The 17,749-nt window shown below is 33.0% G+C and overlaps 1 protein-coding gene across 9 annotated transcripts in view; it reads right to left on the bottom strand.

The window, feature by feature from the left end:
• Positions 1-17,749, bottom strand: part of LOC143080752 (dynein axonemal heavy chain 5-like) — a 158,550-nt gene that overhangs the window by 77,356 nt on the left and 63,445 nt on the right. For all 9 annotated transcript variants that reach the window (XM_076256762.1, XM_076256760.1, XM_076256761.1 and 6 more), the window contains 19 exons: positions 17,473-17,701; positions 16,974-17,152; positions 16,373-16,579; positions 14,534-14,851; positions 13,505-13,652; positions 12,910-13,170; positions 12,102-12,511; positions 11,427-11,628; positions 10,841-11,076; positions 10,059-10,277; positions 8,594-8,895; positions 7,945-8,185; positions 7,414-7,613; positions 6,236-6,389; positions 5,512-5,675; positions 5,051-5,258; positions 4,081-4,242; positions 3,369-3,593; positions 2,824-2,996 (listed from right to left, as the gene is read on the bottom strand). In XM_076256762.1, the coding sequence (XP_076112877.1) occupies positions 2,824-2,996; positions 3,369-3,593; positions 4,081-4,242; positions 5,051-5,258; positions 5,512-5,675; positions 6,236-6,389; positions 7,414-7,613; positions 7,945-8,185; positions 8,594-8,895; positions 10,059-10,277; positions 10,841-11,076; positions 11,427-11,628; positions 12,102-12,511; positions 12,910-13,170; positions 13,505-13,652; positions 14,534-14,851; positions 16,373-16,579; positions 16,974-17,152; positions 17,473-17,701 (4,238 nt within the window). The remainder of the gene's footprint in view (positions 1-2,823; positions 2,997-3,368; positions 3,594-4,080; positions 4,243-5,050; positions 5,259-5,511; positions 5,676-6,235; positions 6,390-7,413; positions 7,614-7,944; positions 8,186-8,593; positions 8,896-10,058; positions 10,278-10,840; positions 11,077-11,426; positions 11,629-12,101; positions 12,512-12,909; positions 13,171-13,504; positions 13,653-14,533; positions 14,852-16,372; positions 16,580-16,973; positions 17,153-17,472; positions 17,702-17,749) is intronic.

A 17,749-nucleotide genomic window follows, 5' to 3' on the forward strand; every position in this document is an offset into this window, starting at 1 on the left:
CTTTAAAAAAAAATATATTTTTTTAAGCGTTTTTGAACTAATCATTGTATCTGGAGGCCTTACTGACCCGTTCTGACCCATTATAAGAAGAAAAAACATCAAAGTTTGAGCTAAAACTGGAAAAAAATTGGTTTCTTTTTCCAAGGTCCTTAACCCTTACCATGCGGAATTGTTTTTAGAAAATGTCTAATTTTCGTTTATTTGCAAAAATATGCAAATCATATGCAAATGAGCTTAGCCCTGTTGCTGTAGCATATTGAATTCTTTAAATCTAATATAGGTGATCACGGGGTGGGGTGGTCGGGGTGAGGAGGCGGAATTTTTTTGGCGGGAATTTGCCCCAAAGAGGGTCATTAGATGCAAAAAGCGTCAATTTTGCCGATTTTTCACCCCTTCTCTTGACCCAGAAGACCCAGGGTTGCTGGTTAAGGTATCCAGCTGTAGCCTGCGTGTAGAGTGGACCCTAGTGAACAAATTGACCCCAACAGTTGTTAGATCGGAGTGAATCTGATCTTGATTCATCAGTCTACAGAAGGTCATTTGGACCCAAAATACCGAATTTCACGATTTTTACCGATTTTGGACTTCGAATGGACCCAAAACCGGAAGTAGTTGTTTCCTATGCGTATTTCAATAATAATAATGATCAGTAGTTATATGGCCGTGAGTTTGCACTATCTTTGCCAGTTTTATGCCTCTGAACTTCTTGTGTAAGATACAGATGTGAAGCCTACCCCTCCAGAAAACCGAGTTTTAGGCAATTTCAATTTTCCAAGTCCGTATTTGTGCTCAAAATGCTACTTATACATGAGAAACGTGAATATGGATAGCCTCAGGTTGACGGGACACACATAACTTTCAAAATAAGTCTCATAAAGTGGACTTCTAAAAGTATGGAACGCCATTGGAGCCAAATAACGGTTATTAGGGTCCGCCCGTCAAAAGACGGGCACCGCATGGTAAGGGTTAACAAACTTTAAAAAAAAATATATTTTTTTAAGCGTTTTTGAACTAATCATTGTATCTGGAGGCCTTACTGACCCGTTCTGACCCATTATAAGAAGAAAAAACATCAAAGTTTGAGCTAAAACTGGAAAAAAATTGGTTTCTTTTTCCAAGGTCCTTAACCCTTACCATGCGGAATTGTTTTTAGAAAATGTCTAATTTTCGTTTATTTGCAAAAATATGCAAATCATATGCAAATGAGCTTAGCCCTGTTGCTGTAGCATATTGAATTCTTTAAATCTAATATAGGTGATCACGGGGTGGGGTGGTCGGGGTGAGGAGGCGGAATTTTTTTGGCGGGAATTTGCCCCAAAGAGGGTCATTAGATGCAAAAAGCGTCAATTTTGCCGATTTTTCACCCCTTCTCTTGACCCAGAAGACCCAGGGTTGCTGGTTAAGGTATCCAGCTGTAGCCTGCGTGTAGAGTGGACCCTAGTGAACAAATTGACCCCAACAGTTGTTAGATCGGAGTGAATCTGATCTTGATTCATCAGTCTACAGAAGGTCATTTGGACCCAAAATACCGAATTTCACGATTTTTACCGATTTTGGACTTCGAATGGACCCAAAACCGGAAGTAGTTGTTTCCTATGCGTATTTCAATAATAATAATGATCAGTAGTTATATGGCCGTGAGTTTGCACTATCTTTGCCAGTTTTATGCCTCTGAACTTCTTGTGTAAGATACAGATGTGAAGCCTACCCCTCCAGAAAACCGAGTTTTAGGCAATTTCAATTTTCCAAGTCCGTATTTGTGCTCAAAATGCTACTTATACATGAGAAACGTGAATATGGATAGCCTCAGGTTGACGGGACACACATAACTTTCAAAATAAGTCTCATAAAGTGGACTTCTAAAAGTATGGAACGCCATTGGAGCCAAATAACGGTTATTAGGGTCCGCCCGTCAAAAGACGGGCACCGCATGGTAAGGGTTAACATAGTTATAATACTCCAATAAGTGGTTTGTATGTGTTAAACATGCTGGAAAAGATATTTTGAAAATTTTACTTAGCCATGGTATTTTGACCCCCCTGCGGTATATTGAACCCCCTACTTCAAACCACAAATTAAAAAAAATGATAGCCAATAAATTGTAAATTAGATTATCTGCAATACTATTTATCAAAAACAGGGGGGTTCAATATACCGCAGGGGGGTTCAAAATACCATATGTGAAAAATGACCCCGGGGTCAAAATACCATGCGGTATAATGACCCCGGGGTCATTTTACCGCATGGTATTTTGACCCCGGGTTCACTTTTTAGGGGGTTCAAAATACCATATGACACCGGTACTGAACATAGTTTACCTGTCAACTGAACAGGTAGATATCACCTGTCCAACAACTAATTAGCCTTGATTAAAATTAGAAAGTATTGAAGTAGGGGTTGTTTTGATAGTAATTAATCATCATGTCACTTTTATGACCGGAAATGTGTAGATCTTATTAAGGCAAAAGGTTGGGTCAAAAAGATCGTGACTTATGTTAAAATGACCGAAAAAGCCTTGAAAACTAAAATTTATATGACCGTTTCATGCTTTGCCCAGCCGGACTTTTACCGGACATTAATCAAATGTCCGGAATATATGACCGTTTTGGAAGCCCCAATAAACTTTTTTTGCAATGGTTCTAAAACTAAAATTCTGTATCCCACAAAACTGAATTATATATATTCTATCTCCTTCTATTCAAATCCAAATTATTACCCTTTTTTAAAAAGTATTTAATGCAATATATTCAATTTACTTCTGGATAAAAACAATTGAAAGTTCAAAACTTGAAACTAATGTGAAGTGTATATACTATATTATACCTGTCGGTTAGTGGTGTGATGACCAATCTTTCTGTACAGCCAAGGAATTCATTCTGATAGATAAAATCAACATCAGTAATGGAGATTTGAGTTTTGTCCTGATCCTCTACGAAATAGAATCTGGACTGCTTCTGCCATTCAAAATCTGTTGGTGTCTTCACATGAGCTTTGCACTGAAAATCAAAATAATAATGTTAGTGGTTGTCTTTTGTCAAAACTTAGTGTTATTTTGTTAGATTGAGAAATTTTGTGTTGACGACTGATCACTTATTTTTTTTAATTACTTTCCTTGTTCTGGGGCCATACATATTGTATTGAAACCTGTCAATTAATGAAGACTGTATCCCTGTTCTATATATGGGGTTTCTTGATGTTTTACTTTATTTGTACATGTTTCTGGATTTTTAGGAGTAATCTGTTGCTGGCTGATGTGGTTTATTGTACTGGTTTTTTTTTTATTCAAAGTAATCCTTTTTATGTATCTGATACTTTTTTTTTTTTTTACTTCAGATGACTTTTTAAATAATTTGACTATGACAACCTACCAAATCATCAAATATATCTTTCTGATGAATGTGGATGGTAATAGAAGTTTCAAACTTTATTCTCTCAAACGGTGTCAGTTCTTTGGTCGTCTGGTCAATAAGGGTGTTCAACAACTCCAGGAAGGCTTGATTTGTCTGTTGCATCACCTTACGATCATGTCGGGCATTGGTCAAGGCCTCGGTGGCATCTCTGGTCCAGATAAACTGCAGACCCAGTATACCAACCTACACAATAAATACATATCAATGTAAATGTGACACTTATTGCAAGACAAATCAAATTAATTTATATTTATTAATCTAAAAAATGTACATTATTTTATGCCTAGCAGATGTAATTTCCTTGGTGCAAATATTTAATTTTAATATTACAGATGTATTATATATTAAATGTCAATATCTACTTTTACATTAGAACATGTAATATGAACTTTTGACTGTAATTTTTCAGTTGAGCTGAATTGATTAAATCATCTTCCAAGGCTGAAATTCTAATATTTAACAAAACATGAAGATGACATCCAAATCTATTGCAATAATCATATTTAATATCAGTTAATTTTGAGGGGTTTAGTTGGCAATCATAATGATATCAATATTGGTTTTAATTTCTGGTTTTGCAAAATATTTTTCACGAAGTATCCCTATGCAGCACAATCAAATATACAGCACGATTGACTGGTACCCAGTAGAAGGAAATAAATGAACAAACCTGTGCAGGGAACATGTTTAAAAACTCCAGCAGCTGGAAGTTTGTATCTTGTGTTGCCATGGCAGCAGTTCTAATGACCCCATGGAGGGATTTATGGGCCATTGTCATCAAGGCCATCAGCCAAACCTCTACGTTACCCTCGGCTTTCACAGATTTCTCCAGCTGAAACACAAATATTTATCTATTACTGTGGATTCATTGTTATTCGTTGGATATCAGGTCCAGGTAAACCACCAAATTAAATGTTCAACAAATGACAAATTTTCTATAGGCTTGTATGCAGACCTCGGCAAAACCCAGAAATTAAATATCCACGAAAATTGGTACCCACAAAAAAATAAATGAAACCACAGTATATGGAAAACTCAAGTCTCAGAAATACAAATGTTATTTTACTATATAGGAAAGTTAAGAATCCATTCAGGATAGAGACCATTGCTTTTTCTAAGCAGCCTGTTAAAGTACACAAATTTATAAAGTAATAGATACAGATTTTCATAAAATCCAGACATTGTTTTCCATCAAAACTGAGACCTTCTAATTATATTTCTTATTTTGTACTTTTCATAATTTTGGACAAATTTTGGTTTGCTTATTGTGCCATTGCTATTAATCTGGAAATCCAGGATATTTTGAGACTAAAATGCAAAATTAAAATAAATTTTATAACCATACGCAAATATAAGTATTTCAATAATATGCATAATTTTGGGTACAGTGAACTAATGTATTTGTTATCTTTATTTTCTGGGATCAATTCTTAATCACCTTTGTAACATACCAACTGAATGTTAGTAGATATCATAGCAAGTAAAGAAGTACTGCAATGGATCTACACCATAGGGAAAAGGGAGAATAAATTATTATTTCTACTTACATCAATAGTTTCTCCCTCTGATGAGTGGATGGAGAGAATCATATCATTTTCTACACCTCAGAAAAGGGAGAAATAATTTTAAATTATACTTACATCAATAGTTTCTCCCTCTGATGAGTGGATGGAGAGAATCATATCATAATGTTTCTCGTGGAACTTGACTGTCTTGATGTTATCAAAGACTGACAACAAATGGGCCTGGATTGTGTGTGGATCGCTGGCCTGACCCAGAATCTCTAACAAAGCCGGGTCTGACACAAAGAAGAATCGAGGGAACAACAATCTCTTCTTTTCTAGGTATCTGAAATGGAATATTGATACATTAATAACAATGTCTTTTGTAATGATTTTAGTTTTAATTTCAGTTTTCATAAGACATCTTTATAATGAGGCCCTTTTTTCTCTTTTGTAATTAAGTATCATTCCTTGATTTTATACACAGCAAAAAGATGCTTTTTTTTGTAACTGCATGAAAACAAGAATCATTTATGATTAAAGCTTTCATAGAATGTTTCAATAACTTCCACTTTAAATGGATCCGAATTTAAATTTACCCAGTGAGAGATTTCTGACAAAGTTCAAGCTGCTCCAGTAAATGGGGAAGTAATTGCATCAGTGTCTCATCTCCAACACAGCACTGTACAACATTAGGTGTCTCATGGGCTCTCGTCATTATCTTAATCCATGACTTATCTATGTTGCTGAATCTTTTGGCTTCCTGTAATCATAGTTATACAGTTAGTCACATATTTTTCCTAAGTTACAGTATAGTGATATAGTTGACATGAGTTATCATTCAGATATGATCATAATTGTACATTAACTGTAAACAAAACTTTAAATTTTTGAAAATACTTAGGCTTTTCTTCCTAAGGAATAGATTACCATCGCTATATTTGAAAAACTTTCAGAAATTTTTGGTCCTCAATGCTCTTCCTACTTTGTACTTTATTTGGCCTTTTAAACATTTTTTGATTGGACCATCACTGATGAGTCTTTTGTAGACTTAACGGGCGTCTGGCATAAATATAAAATTGGAATCCTGGTATCTGTGATGAGTTTATAGTATTGATTTTGTCTAGATATATAAGCCTTTTTTAATGGTGATTTGTGAGCTTTTTCTTATTTGACAAACAAAGTACTGATAGGGAAATCGTTCTGATTAAATGAAATTTGAAAAGTTTATCCTAACCATTCCTAGTGAAATTTAATAGCCTGAATATATATATATTGTTCATTTAAACATGCTGGGGAATACATTTGTCCTAATTTACTGACCTTTGGTAACTGTTTGGCGATATCTCCACCAACAAAGACAGCCTCTAGATAAACCCATAGATTCTGTACAGTCATCCAGTTCTCAATGATTTCTGAGGAGTTCGTCAGGTTCTGTACCCACGTCTGGATCTGCTTCTTAAATGGTACGTTATATCTACAAATGTCATACAAAAAACAGGTTAGATTCAGATTTTGAAGGAAAAGTTAACTGTTGACTTTGATAACAGCTATGTATGAATGGAGTTAAAATTTTGTGATTTTATATTGCTTTGAAAGATATAATTTATATGTTATTCTTCTAAATCAAAATTTAAAAAAAAAGCAATGATAAAAGCAATATGATTGCAATCTCTGCATATGACTGGTTATTTAAAAAAAAAAAAACATTCAAGAACCTAGGGCTCTTTTCACAACAATCAATTGAAATGTTATTGACTAACAAGTATTTTTTCTCATAATATTTTTTGTGAATTTGTCGAGGTAACTATGTGATGTGTAATATAGTTGAGTGTTGAAAAAATAACCTTTGGGAAATAATTAAACAAATGTAGTGTGAAGAGTTGTGTGTGCTTTATCTTAACCAAATGGGTATGGCCAATTTATAATTAAAGAACTTACACTCATTTTTTAAAACAAAAGTCAAAACTCATAACAAAGACATATATAGATGGTGAATGATAAATAAAATGGTCAAATATAATAATTGAATTTTTAGAAATTCATTCAAATGAAAATAAAGTGGTCCTTGTAGGATTACAACAACATGCTTAATACCTCAAGATAACATCAGACCTTCTCATTAATTTAACAGTACAACTAATAAACAAAATAACAATTGTAAATTTCTTATGCATAGAAAACGCATATTTTAAATGTATTAAAATTCAGTATTTTAACTTTCTAGTGAGACAAATAGTTGTCACTGTTTTTTCACCTTTTAAATAAATCTTTTTCTTTCCAGGTATTTATTTATTTCAAAGTTGGACTAACTTACTTCCCAACTTTCTTTTTAGAATTCCAAATTGATGATGGAAGTGTTTTACGACCTTGACTGGCTTTTTAGCCCTTGCACAGTCAGTATCAAAATTTTAAATTGATGTTAACAGTTAAATAGCAATTATGCAGTTAGAATTATAAAAAAAGAGATTTTTAACAATTTTACTATATGATATTTGTACCTGTTACTCATTAGGGAGCTGAGAACCATAAGAGAATCTTCCATGTTGGTGAGGATTTCCTGTGTGGTGTCCCCACGGAGAAGTAGCTCTCCACGATTCTTAAAGTTACCAAATCTGAATTCCTGGTTGTTCCAATCAGCTATCACTTGTTTAAGTTTGGCTTCAATATCTTTTTCTTTGACAGCTGAGATACAGATGTCCTATTAATAAATAACTGTTTTTTTAAACTTTATCATTTATGTCAAACTAAATGAAGTAACTGTTCACAAAACACTGAATTATGTGCAGTTCTTTCACATTATTTATCTTTTATGAAATTTAAACATATTACATCCTTCTTCCTTGGTCTCTGGTGGATACTGGATTCATTGGCAATAATATCACATCTCCTTAAATCAATAAAGTGAACAATTCTTGTATATAAAACATTTAAAAAATTATGTCTCTTAGTATTTCATTTGCTACAAATAAGTCTAAATAAGAAACACTAATTTTCATTTACCCCTCCCCATCAATTTTGAATATAAATACCTCAATATCTTCCTTAAACTGTAACAGAGGAGCTTCTAGAATATTTCTCAACTGGAATGTCTCACTTTCTACATCAAAGACATGACCTGTGACCTCTGCCATTCTGGCCCAATGACGAGGCTTCATAGCCTTGTTTGTCATCAGTTCTAACAACGGAACCATGTTGTTGAAATCATCAATGGTGTTCTTTAGATCATCAAAAGCTGGCCAGTCTTTTAGGGCTTTAGGGAGCTTTCTACACCTATAAACCATAATACATTCATGATTTTAACAGTCAGGAATTAGTTCATATCAGATCTATTATTCTTTGGCTACCAAATAAAAAATATTGTTCGATAGTTAAACCTATGCTAAAACTTTGCTTTATCATTTTCACTTTTAAAATTTTAAATTAAAAACTCATTTCCATCTATTAGGAATTACAAACGTGAGAGAGTACATTTCTTTAAAACTTATAAAGTTTAGCTAATGTTATTCTTAAATGTGTGACATGTGAGAAATTGAAATTATACGGAAAAATTTGCAAATAAGAAATTGAAACTATCGATTAAAAATTTTAAATCTTACAAATATTTAAAAAAAAAAATAAAAAAAATAATATCAGATACAGAAACAAGTTTTACAACTAAAGGCTGTATTTATAACGTACTTGTTTTGGAATTCTAGCAGTTCGTTGTTGATTTTATCGATGTTAACATCTACCCAAAGGATATCATAATATCCATGTACAGTCTCCAACACATTGTTGTACAAGCCATATAACTTTTGCAGTAGATTTAATTCCTTTTTAATATTGAGTAATTTAGGATACTCTGTCACCTGCAGACCGAACAGTTCTTCACCACCAGTGTAGGTGATGTATTTCTTATACAAAATGTCAAAATTGTTCTGGAAAATGACAAGTCTGTCCGAGGCCTCTCTTGGTGCTACACCAGGTACCATAGGTCCAGCCTACAAACATATATTTACATGTAAACAAATGTGTACATGATGAACGAAATTATTCTTAAAAAAAAAGTTTTAAAAATCCTTCACAAAAACATTGTGATTTATTAAAAACGTCTAAAAAGATAGAAATTTTGACAATGACAATTCATAAATTTTTAAACTCTAGTTTATAGGTACACATGTCATACTTTGACAATTATTTTTCTTTGAGCCAAACCATATATTATTTTTCTGTGAGCCAAACCATATATTATTTTTCTTTGAGCCAAACCATATATTATTTTTCTTTGAGCAAAACCATATATTATTTTTCTTTGAGCCAAACCATATATTATTTTTCTTTGAGCCAAGCCATATATTATTTTTCTTTGAGCCAAACTATATATTATTTTTCTTTGAGCCAAACCATATATTATTTTTCTTTGAGCCAAGCCATATATTATTTTTCTTTGAGCCAAACTATATATTATTTTTCTTTGAGCCAAACTATATATTATTTTTCTTTGAGCCAAACCATATATTATTTTTCTTTGAGCCAAACCATATATTATTTTTCTAAATTTTGTGTTTCTGTTGATTTATTATTATTCATTGATTTTCTTTAATTACATTGGTGTAGGTTAACCACCTAGTTAAGACTGGTATAGGTTAACCACCTAGTTAAGACTTTCAATGAAGTACAAATGTTCTTCACACTTGTATGCAGATGTACAGTAGTTGTCGTTTGTTTATGTAATATATACGTGTTTCTCGTTTCTCGTTTTGTTTATATAGATTAGACCGTTGGTTTTCCCGTTTGAATGGTTTTACACTAGTAATTTTGGGGCCCTTTATAGCTTGTTGTTCGGTGTGAGCCAAGGCTCCGTGTTGAAGGCCGTACTTTAACCTATAATGGTTTACTTTTTAAATTGTTATTTGTATGGAGAGTTGTCTCATTGGCACTCACACCACATCTTCCTATATCTATAGACATTGGCAAAATCAAGAAATCAAATACTGGATTAGAATTTCTGGAAATGCTACCAATAATAATGTTATCAAAATTTGAAATGTTAGTTCTTATCTCATCATAAAAGTCATTCTGTCCTATTTTCAATAATGAAAACATCCCAAAATTGTGTCCATTAACAGTTAATTCAAACCTATATTTAAACATGTTGACTTACCGTATCATAACCGCCACAGAAGTCATCACAATCGCCAATGAATGTTTTAACATTCTCAATGAGTTCTGTTTTGAACAATGGTTGTACTTCTAGGAGTGTCGTCTGCACCTCAGCAGCCTGGGCCTGTAATTTCTCCCAGGAATATCTCAGTGTGTCACATCTCTCCATCTCTTCTTTGTTTACAGGTAATTCATGTTTGTTTAACATAGCATAGGATTCCTACAAAGATATTTACCAATAAGATCATACTTCAAAAAGATTAAACAAAATACCCTCATTTCCATTGCATTGTAATCATTACACTCTGATAGAACATGTTTGTGACATATTATATAAAACACCAGCAATGTTAAATCAACTCATCCTAGATACTGAGATTTTTTTTTTAAACTTAGTAAAAAAAAACTGCTGAAAACTACAGGCAAGAAAGCATTTACAATTTTTGTACAGACAGACAGAAGTCTAGCAGAACAGTAGGACATCAACATTTACATATCATTTGCTACCCATTACCCATTTGAACAGTTTTATTAAATAATTTTACTTCAAAATTTAAAAAAAAGGACTTAAAAACTGACATTCTACATCCATACCCGTAGCCAGGGGGGTTCGGACGAACTCCCCCTTGAAATCAAATAAGCACTGTTAAAGTCAACGTTTTGTTCAAATTGTGACTGTTAAAGTCGAGTTCATGAGTCCAACGAACCCCCCCTTGGAAATTCCTAGCTACGGGCCTAACATCTCAAATGAAATGGACAATTAAATAGTATATCAGTTCCTACCTCAATTGGAGTAATTCCCATATCAATTCTGATCTCACTCTCTCTGATATCCTTCAGTGAACCCATGGCATATCTGATGTCATCCAGATCTTTTAGAGGTCGTGACAACCTCTTGTTCAGGTCTTCTATAAATTCAAACATCTCCTCCATCTCAGAACTGTATTTCTGATTACAAGCCTTGCCAAAGTGAACTCTCCATTGTTTAGTTTCAATAGTCAAACCAAGTTTTAATCTCTCTGTAAAAATAATTCCATTTTTTTTAAAGGTGGTTGTATAAAATTCACATCTCATATCATATCTGTTAGCTCTGTTATATTTTTTATATATATTCTTAGGGTCAAAACAGTCAACAACCAGTATTTCTAAGTTTTCAATAATTGAACATGCTGCGCACATGAGTTATCGCTCTTTTACTTAGGTAAAATTAATGTATTTCAAGAAAATAATATATCAGCAAAGTTTCACAATATAACTGTTTGAACAAGACCTTTTGTAAGGATTTTTTTTTGTATGCCATTCATAAGTTTTCAGTTTAACTTCAATGTTAAATTTTTCCCAAAAAAATCATTAAATGTCAATGTTTTACCTGTGTACATTCCAATAGGTCCAACATCATAGTACTCAGGAAGTGCATTGATCTGGATTTCCATTTCTTCATAATGTTTGATCTTAGCTTCATATTCAGACAACTTGGGATTCTCTTTATTGAAGTTCTCTAAGTCTTCATCTCTGTCAACCATCCACACGTGATGGAATTCTGAGAAATGATCCAAAGCTGTTGTCACCTCCTGTAACAAAAAAGATTAAGTTCAGGACAAGTCTACAAATGCAATCTTTTTTAATGTACCAACATTTGAACAATTGAAAATAAAAACACTTACAGAATGTAGTTCTGCTATAAGATTCATTTACCATGAAACAATATTTTTGTTCATCTTTATAAATTCTTTTTGTGGCTCAATCAATTACAAAATACATACAGGGTAGTCAGTAAATCTACATCATCTGGTTTATGGATAGTTGTGTCACTGACAATCATACCACATCTTTTAATTTGATAATGTATGCAAAAGTAGTAAAAACAATGAAATTAGTACTCTCAAAATACCGTTTTTTTCATCAATTTAAGAAAAATGAATTAAACAACAATTTAAAATATTAATGAAATCATATTGGAAGATGCATGATTCCTTCATTCACTGAGGACAATAGATTATAAAGGACCTTTTGCCAATTACTTGCTTCTCAAACAGCATTTTACCTTCTTAGTGGAGTTGATGGCCGTTGACAACTGAGACTGGAGTTTGGACACTTCTTTGTTCTCTGAAACAGCCTTGTAATAATTCTTGGGCTGTTTGTGGATAGTGTAAGTCTGGACTGCTGTCTCATCGTCCTTCTTACCATGGTCCACTTCATCGACAGGATTCACACTGGCCATACTTGGTCTACGCTCCATGTTGGACATCATTGTGTCCTGTGGCTGAAGACCTTTGTGCCACTTACTGATTCCTTTGCTAACACTGACCACAAGTTGAGCAGCTTTGTTCACGGCTTGTTGGACCTCGTCCAGTGCAGGTGACATAACTACATTAGGGATAGCTAATACAGCATATGCCTTAAAGAATGGCTTGGTTTCTTTTTTGTCTTTCTTGTCTCCATAACTACCAGAATCTGTAATATAAGGTGTTCAGTTTAAAATAAAAAAAAAAAATTAAAATGGTGGGGGAGATGTAATTTGTCTGAAAAAACTAATAAAAACTTCATATGAAAGTCCAGAAAATAAATCAGGTTAACACTGCACAAAATTTATTATGTATTATAACGGTATTAACCTTTGAGTATTTCTTTTGTAAATCAAGCCATAAATCATGATATGTAACCATATGATATTCTTTCCTTAAAAATATTATGAGAAAAATCCAGAGCACAAAAATGCAAATGAAATCATTCTTCTACAAACTGTGAAAATTAAAATCTGACATAAAAGTACATTGATAGATTGATAGTTCAGGAATTAGCAAACCTTACACAAGGAGAAGACAATTGGACTGGAAGAATAAAACAATTACCCATATAATGTAACATAGAACTGGAAGAGATCCTCTTCTTCAGAGACTCCAGTGTGTTCCTTGTTACTTTCATGAGAGCGTCTTGGTTTCGATGTTCAAAGTGAGCCAGTAAATCTCCTGCAGCCTCCTCTAAATTCTCTCTCATTTCTCTCTTCTTCTTGGCTATGGCATTAGCTTTGGATGAGACAGGGCGTGACTTCCTGCTGTTGGAACGACCCATGGCTGAACCGGTTGGGCTGCCATCTCGGCTTCTGTCATGTTCTGAAATGTTAGTACCATTGATATAATGAAAAAATACATTCATTTAATGCTCAATCCCAATTGTTTTGTTAAGGAAAATGTTTGTTTTTAAATTATTGTTTCAAAATAGAAAGACAAAAAATTTCAGAAATTTTCAGTGTTTTTTCTACATTTGAGTTCAGACCATTTTTATGTTTGAAAATTTCCTGACATCCTTTATTGTTATTTAATGAATATTGTTTTTGTTCTTTAAAAATTTGAAATATGAGAATAAACAATGAACAGAAAAACACACACACAAATTGATAGAACAAATAATGTAAACTGACAACAAACAACAGTTATCTCCCCTTACCTATTCCTTCGTCTTCATCTTCTCTTTCTTTTTCTTCCTCCTCCTCCTCTATTTCCATAGTACATAACATATTAATTAACTCATTAGAAGCTTCTTCAACCACCATTGACTTGGTCTGTAGGGCCTGGGCTCCTTTAGCACACAACATCTGTTTGAAGTACAACAAATCATTAGAAAATTCAGTCTAGTTTACTGTCAAAATGGTAAGGAAATTATCATAAATCAAAGAAATGGGTGATTAATTATAGTGATTTCAGGATAAATCTACATATAGGTATGTATATCAGAATGCAAGTTCTAATTATTGCAATACTCTCCCAAGTCACATTATTAGCATTTAATTAATAACAAGAGCGCACACTCCGAAATGTCTGGCCTTCTTTACTAATCATTGATATTATGTTGATAGTCCGAAATATAAAGCTTTGTTATTACATCTGTCACATATACTTTAACCAAGAAAACTAAACATTAATCAATGAACCATGAAAATGCTTTATTTGACCTTGATCTCATTTTCCCAGTTCATTACTCAGTTTTTGTATTTTGGTCTGTTTTTCTTAAACTTTAAGCAATAGGTCAACTATATCTTTCGTATGGAAGAATTGTTAGCTGTACTTGCCTGCCTGGCATGGTTCATCTGACCTTAACCTCATTTTCATGGTTCAATGATTAGTAAAGAAGGTGAGACATTTCAGCGTGTGCACTCTTGTATGTATAAATCTATTAAGTTTTATTTACATATATGAATAAATCTATTAAGTTTTATTGATATATGTATAAATCTATTAAGTTTTATTGATATATGTATAAATCTATTAAGTTTTATTTATATATGAATAAATCTATTAAGCTTTATTTATATATGTATAAATCTATTAAGTTTTATAGATATATGTATAAATCTATTAAGTTTTATTTATATACGTATAAAACTATTTCGCTCATTGAAGACATCTTTTTCAAATTATTATTCCTGTTCTAGACTTTTAAGAGGCATATTGCTTTTAGATGATCCATTCAATTTACCTGTGTATTTTCTAAGAATTTTTCCACAGTCCATGGCTCATCTTCTGGTAACTGACACAGTGTAGTTCCTGCCATTTCTTTCAGAACAGACTCGATACGGAACTCATTCACATCATGTGCTCTGTCCATCAGAAGTTCTAGATCCGCTAACGTTTTATAGACCCTGTCCATGTACTCCTGGATGTTAAGAGAAGTCCAGCTTAGTTTAATTAAGCCAGGCTCTAAAGCAGTGTCCACTTTACTGATGTGTGGACCCATTAAAGCTTCAAAAGCTGTTGGTATTTTACCCTTCACTCTCTGTGTTTCTTGAAGCATCATCTAAAACATAACAGAAATTCTTTGTTAGACAGTGTTTGTATAATATTAGTATTTATATGTTTCATTTTCAAACATCTGAAATCATGTTCATGAAAATTGAGCCCCCCCCCCCCCCTTTTTTCACATTGTGTACTTTTTTTAAACAGCCCAAATGCAAAACTGATCCTTTAAATATATGAATAAAGACCAGCATCTAAATATTATTCTGTACAAAATCAGTTAAGTAGAAACTGTCCTTAGAAGCAAACATGTTAGTCTTGTATCTATACTATTAAAAGAGAAGACCTGATTTTGTGTGTCGCTTCTCTTCTTTCCACAACAAATTAATCAAAACGCCTCTGTGTCCTATAGGTACAGTGCATAGTCGCATTTGTCATCCATTCACATGATTATTCAGATTGAGTTATTTTGGGAGAAAAACGAGAAAAAAGGCATCCGGATATTGTCCCGTCATTGGACGAAATTTTAAGTCAGATTAAACTTCCGGTTTGCGTTTTTCTGTATACTTTGAACATACATATACTACGAATAAAGTGTATTTTCAGAATTTTATCTGCTATCATTTTCATGTTAGCTATCCACGGCGGTCACAGAGTTTATCAAATAGAGGGGGTCTGTACACTATATCAATGACCAGCATGGATTGATTAGTAAACTTAGAATTGAAAGTAAATACACTTTATTTATATAGTAATGAATGTTCATAATATACTGATAAGCACTGAAATTATTCATGTGAACTTTTGATACCTTTTCTGAAATTCTCCAGTCATTAAATCTTTTACAAAATTCATTGATCACAAAAAAAAAAGATGTGGTATGATTGCCATGTTGAGACAACTCTCCACAAGAGACCAAAATGACACAGAAATTAACAACTATAGGTCACCGTACGGCCTTCAACAAAGAGCAAAGCCCATACCGCATACTCAGCTTCAAAAGGACCCGAAATGACAATATAAAACAACGCAAACGAGAAAACTAGCGGCCTTATTTATGTACAAAACATGAACGAAAAACAAATGTGTAACACATAAACAAACGACAACCACTGAATTACAGGCTCCTTACTTAAATGCTCATAACATACTAAATGTATGTTCATATTGTAATTGATAGAAAACCAAAAATTAGGAAATTTGGAAATAAAGGTGGAGGGATAAAAAAAAAAACATTTTCCTGTCCCAAATAACCTATGACTTATGATAATTTTGCTGAAATTCTCCAGTCATTCAATATTTTACAAAATTCTTCCAACAACACTTTACATACTTTAAACTACGTTCTGAATGCCTGCGATTTCGCGGGTGTGTTCTAGTATTTTTTAGTTTTAGTTCATTTATATGTTTTTCAGTTTAGTATGATGTCCATTTTTACCTAACTAGTACCCATTTTTTGTTTTAGGCCTAGCTGAGGGCCACCTCCAGGTGTCAGATTTTCTCGCTGAGTTGAAGACCCATAGTCGGGTTGTTGTTTCTTTGAAATATTCCCTATTTCCATTCTCAATTTTATTCTATTTACCTGGAGAGCATTGTAGTGGTCTTTGTATTCTGTCTGTTTAGCTCTCATGGTCCTGGCAAGTTGTGGAATCTCTAACCCTAACCTCGCCATACATTCTGTCTCTCTGATCATAGTCAAAATCTGAGGGTCAAAGTTCACATAGAGTTCGTTTGATTCTGGATGTCTGACCAACACTGATGACTGAAGTCCTGAACGAGCTGCTTCAATCTACAACAGTAAGAACAACTTAATAGCAAATTGTTTTTAGACAAACTTTCAAGACATTTTGATTGGCAAAACTTTTTCTTATTTTCTAGCAGAACTAAATTCATATTTAAAAGTCACATATGATCAAATTGCTCTGATATCTTTTCTACAGTGTCTATTTTTTGTTTAAACACAGGATTCATTTATTTTTGTTGGTACAATTTTTGTAGATTCTGGAAACTTCATTTTGAAAATCTATCAAACTACATACAAGCCTATAGAAAATGTGCTAACGGTTGATTCTAAAATTTTTGGTTCAGCTATACTCACAAAATTCACACTAAAAATAGAACCCAATAATTAACTAAAAGAAGACACTTAACAAACTGACATGTGACTCTAATTCTATACTAACCTGTCTTAGCCAACCTCTATGATAGAGGACTTCAAATTCTAACAGACACTTGGCCAACTTGTTGTAGTTTTTGATAATCTTCTTGGCATCATTTCCCTCCAAGAGTCTGGGTTGCTGTTGGAATATCTCCATTGGCTCTTGAATACGACGGAACAACTGGCGGGCCCAGGATATTTTACCTAAACAAGAGATTTATTCAAATTTTGATTTAAAAAGTACATTCCTTTATAATTAACAAAACTGTTAAATATTTGTTAACAGTTGATTAGTTTATATTTTGCAAAAATGCACCTAAAACAGTGCAATTCTTGTTTATTAAACTATGTAAAATATTACAACTAAAAACTTTTAAAACATAAATCTTTAATCAAATGATTTCTTTTATTTTTTATTATTTACATTTTAAAATATGAAGGGAAACTAAATGTTCATCAACTTCCTTAACATTGCCAAAAAAGCTGAATATTTCTGATGACAAATACCAGAATAAATAACCGACCTGCAATTGGTGGTAGATCTCTAGCGACCGGAGGATCATTCTTATTTTTCTGGTAGATTTTAGACACCATCTCAATATCCCTTCCATAATGACTGAGGATGCGATGGAATTTCTCATTAATTCCAAGATTTGGTAAATCTAACTTCTCAAACTTCCTCAGTAAGACTATTGCTCTAGGAGTGCTACTAATCCTCTCAAATTTAGTATCCATGAAAGACTGTAGGTTTGCCTAAAATATCAAGTTTGGAATTGACTATTTGATTTCACAAGTGAAACA

The sequence above is a fragment of the Mytilus galloprovincialis genome, chromosome 6, assembly GCF_965363235.1.
Source record: "Mytilus galloprovincialis chromosome 6, xbMytGall1.hap1.1, whole genome shotgun sequence".
NCBI lineage: Eukaryota > Metazoa > Mollusca > Bivalvia > Mytilida > Mytilidae > Mytilus > Mytilus galloprovincialis.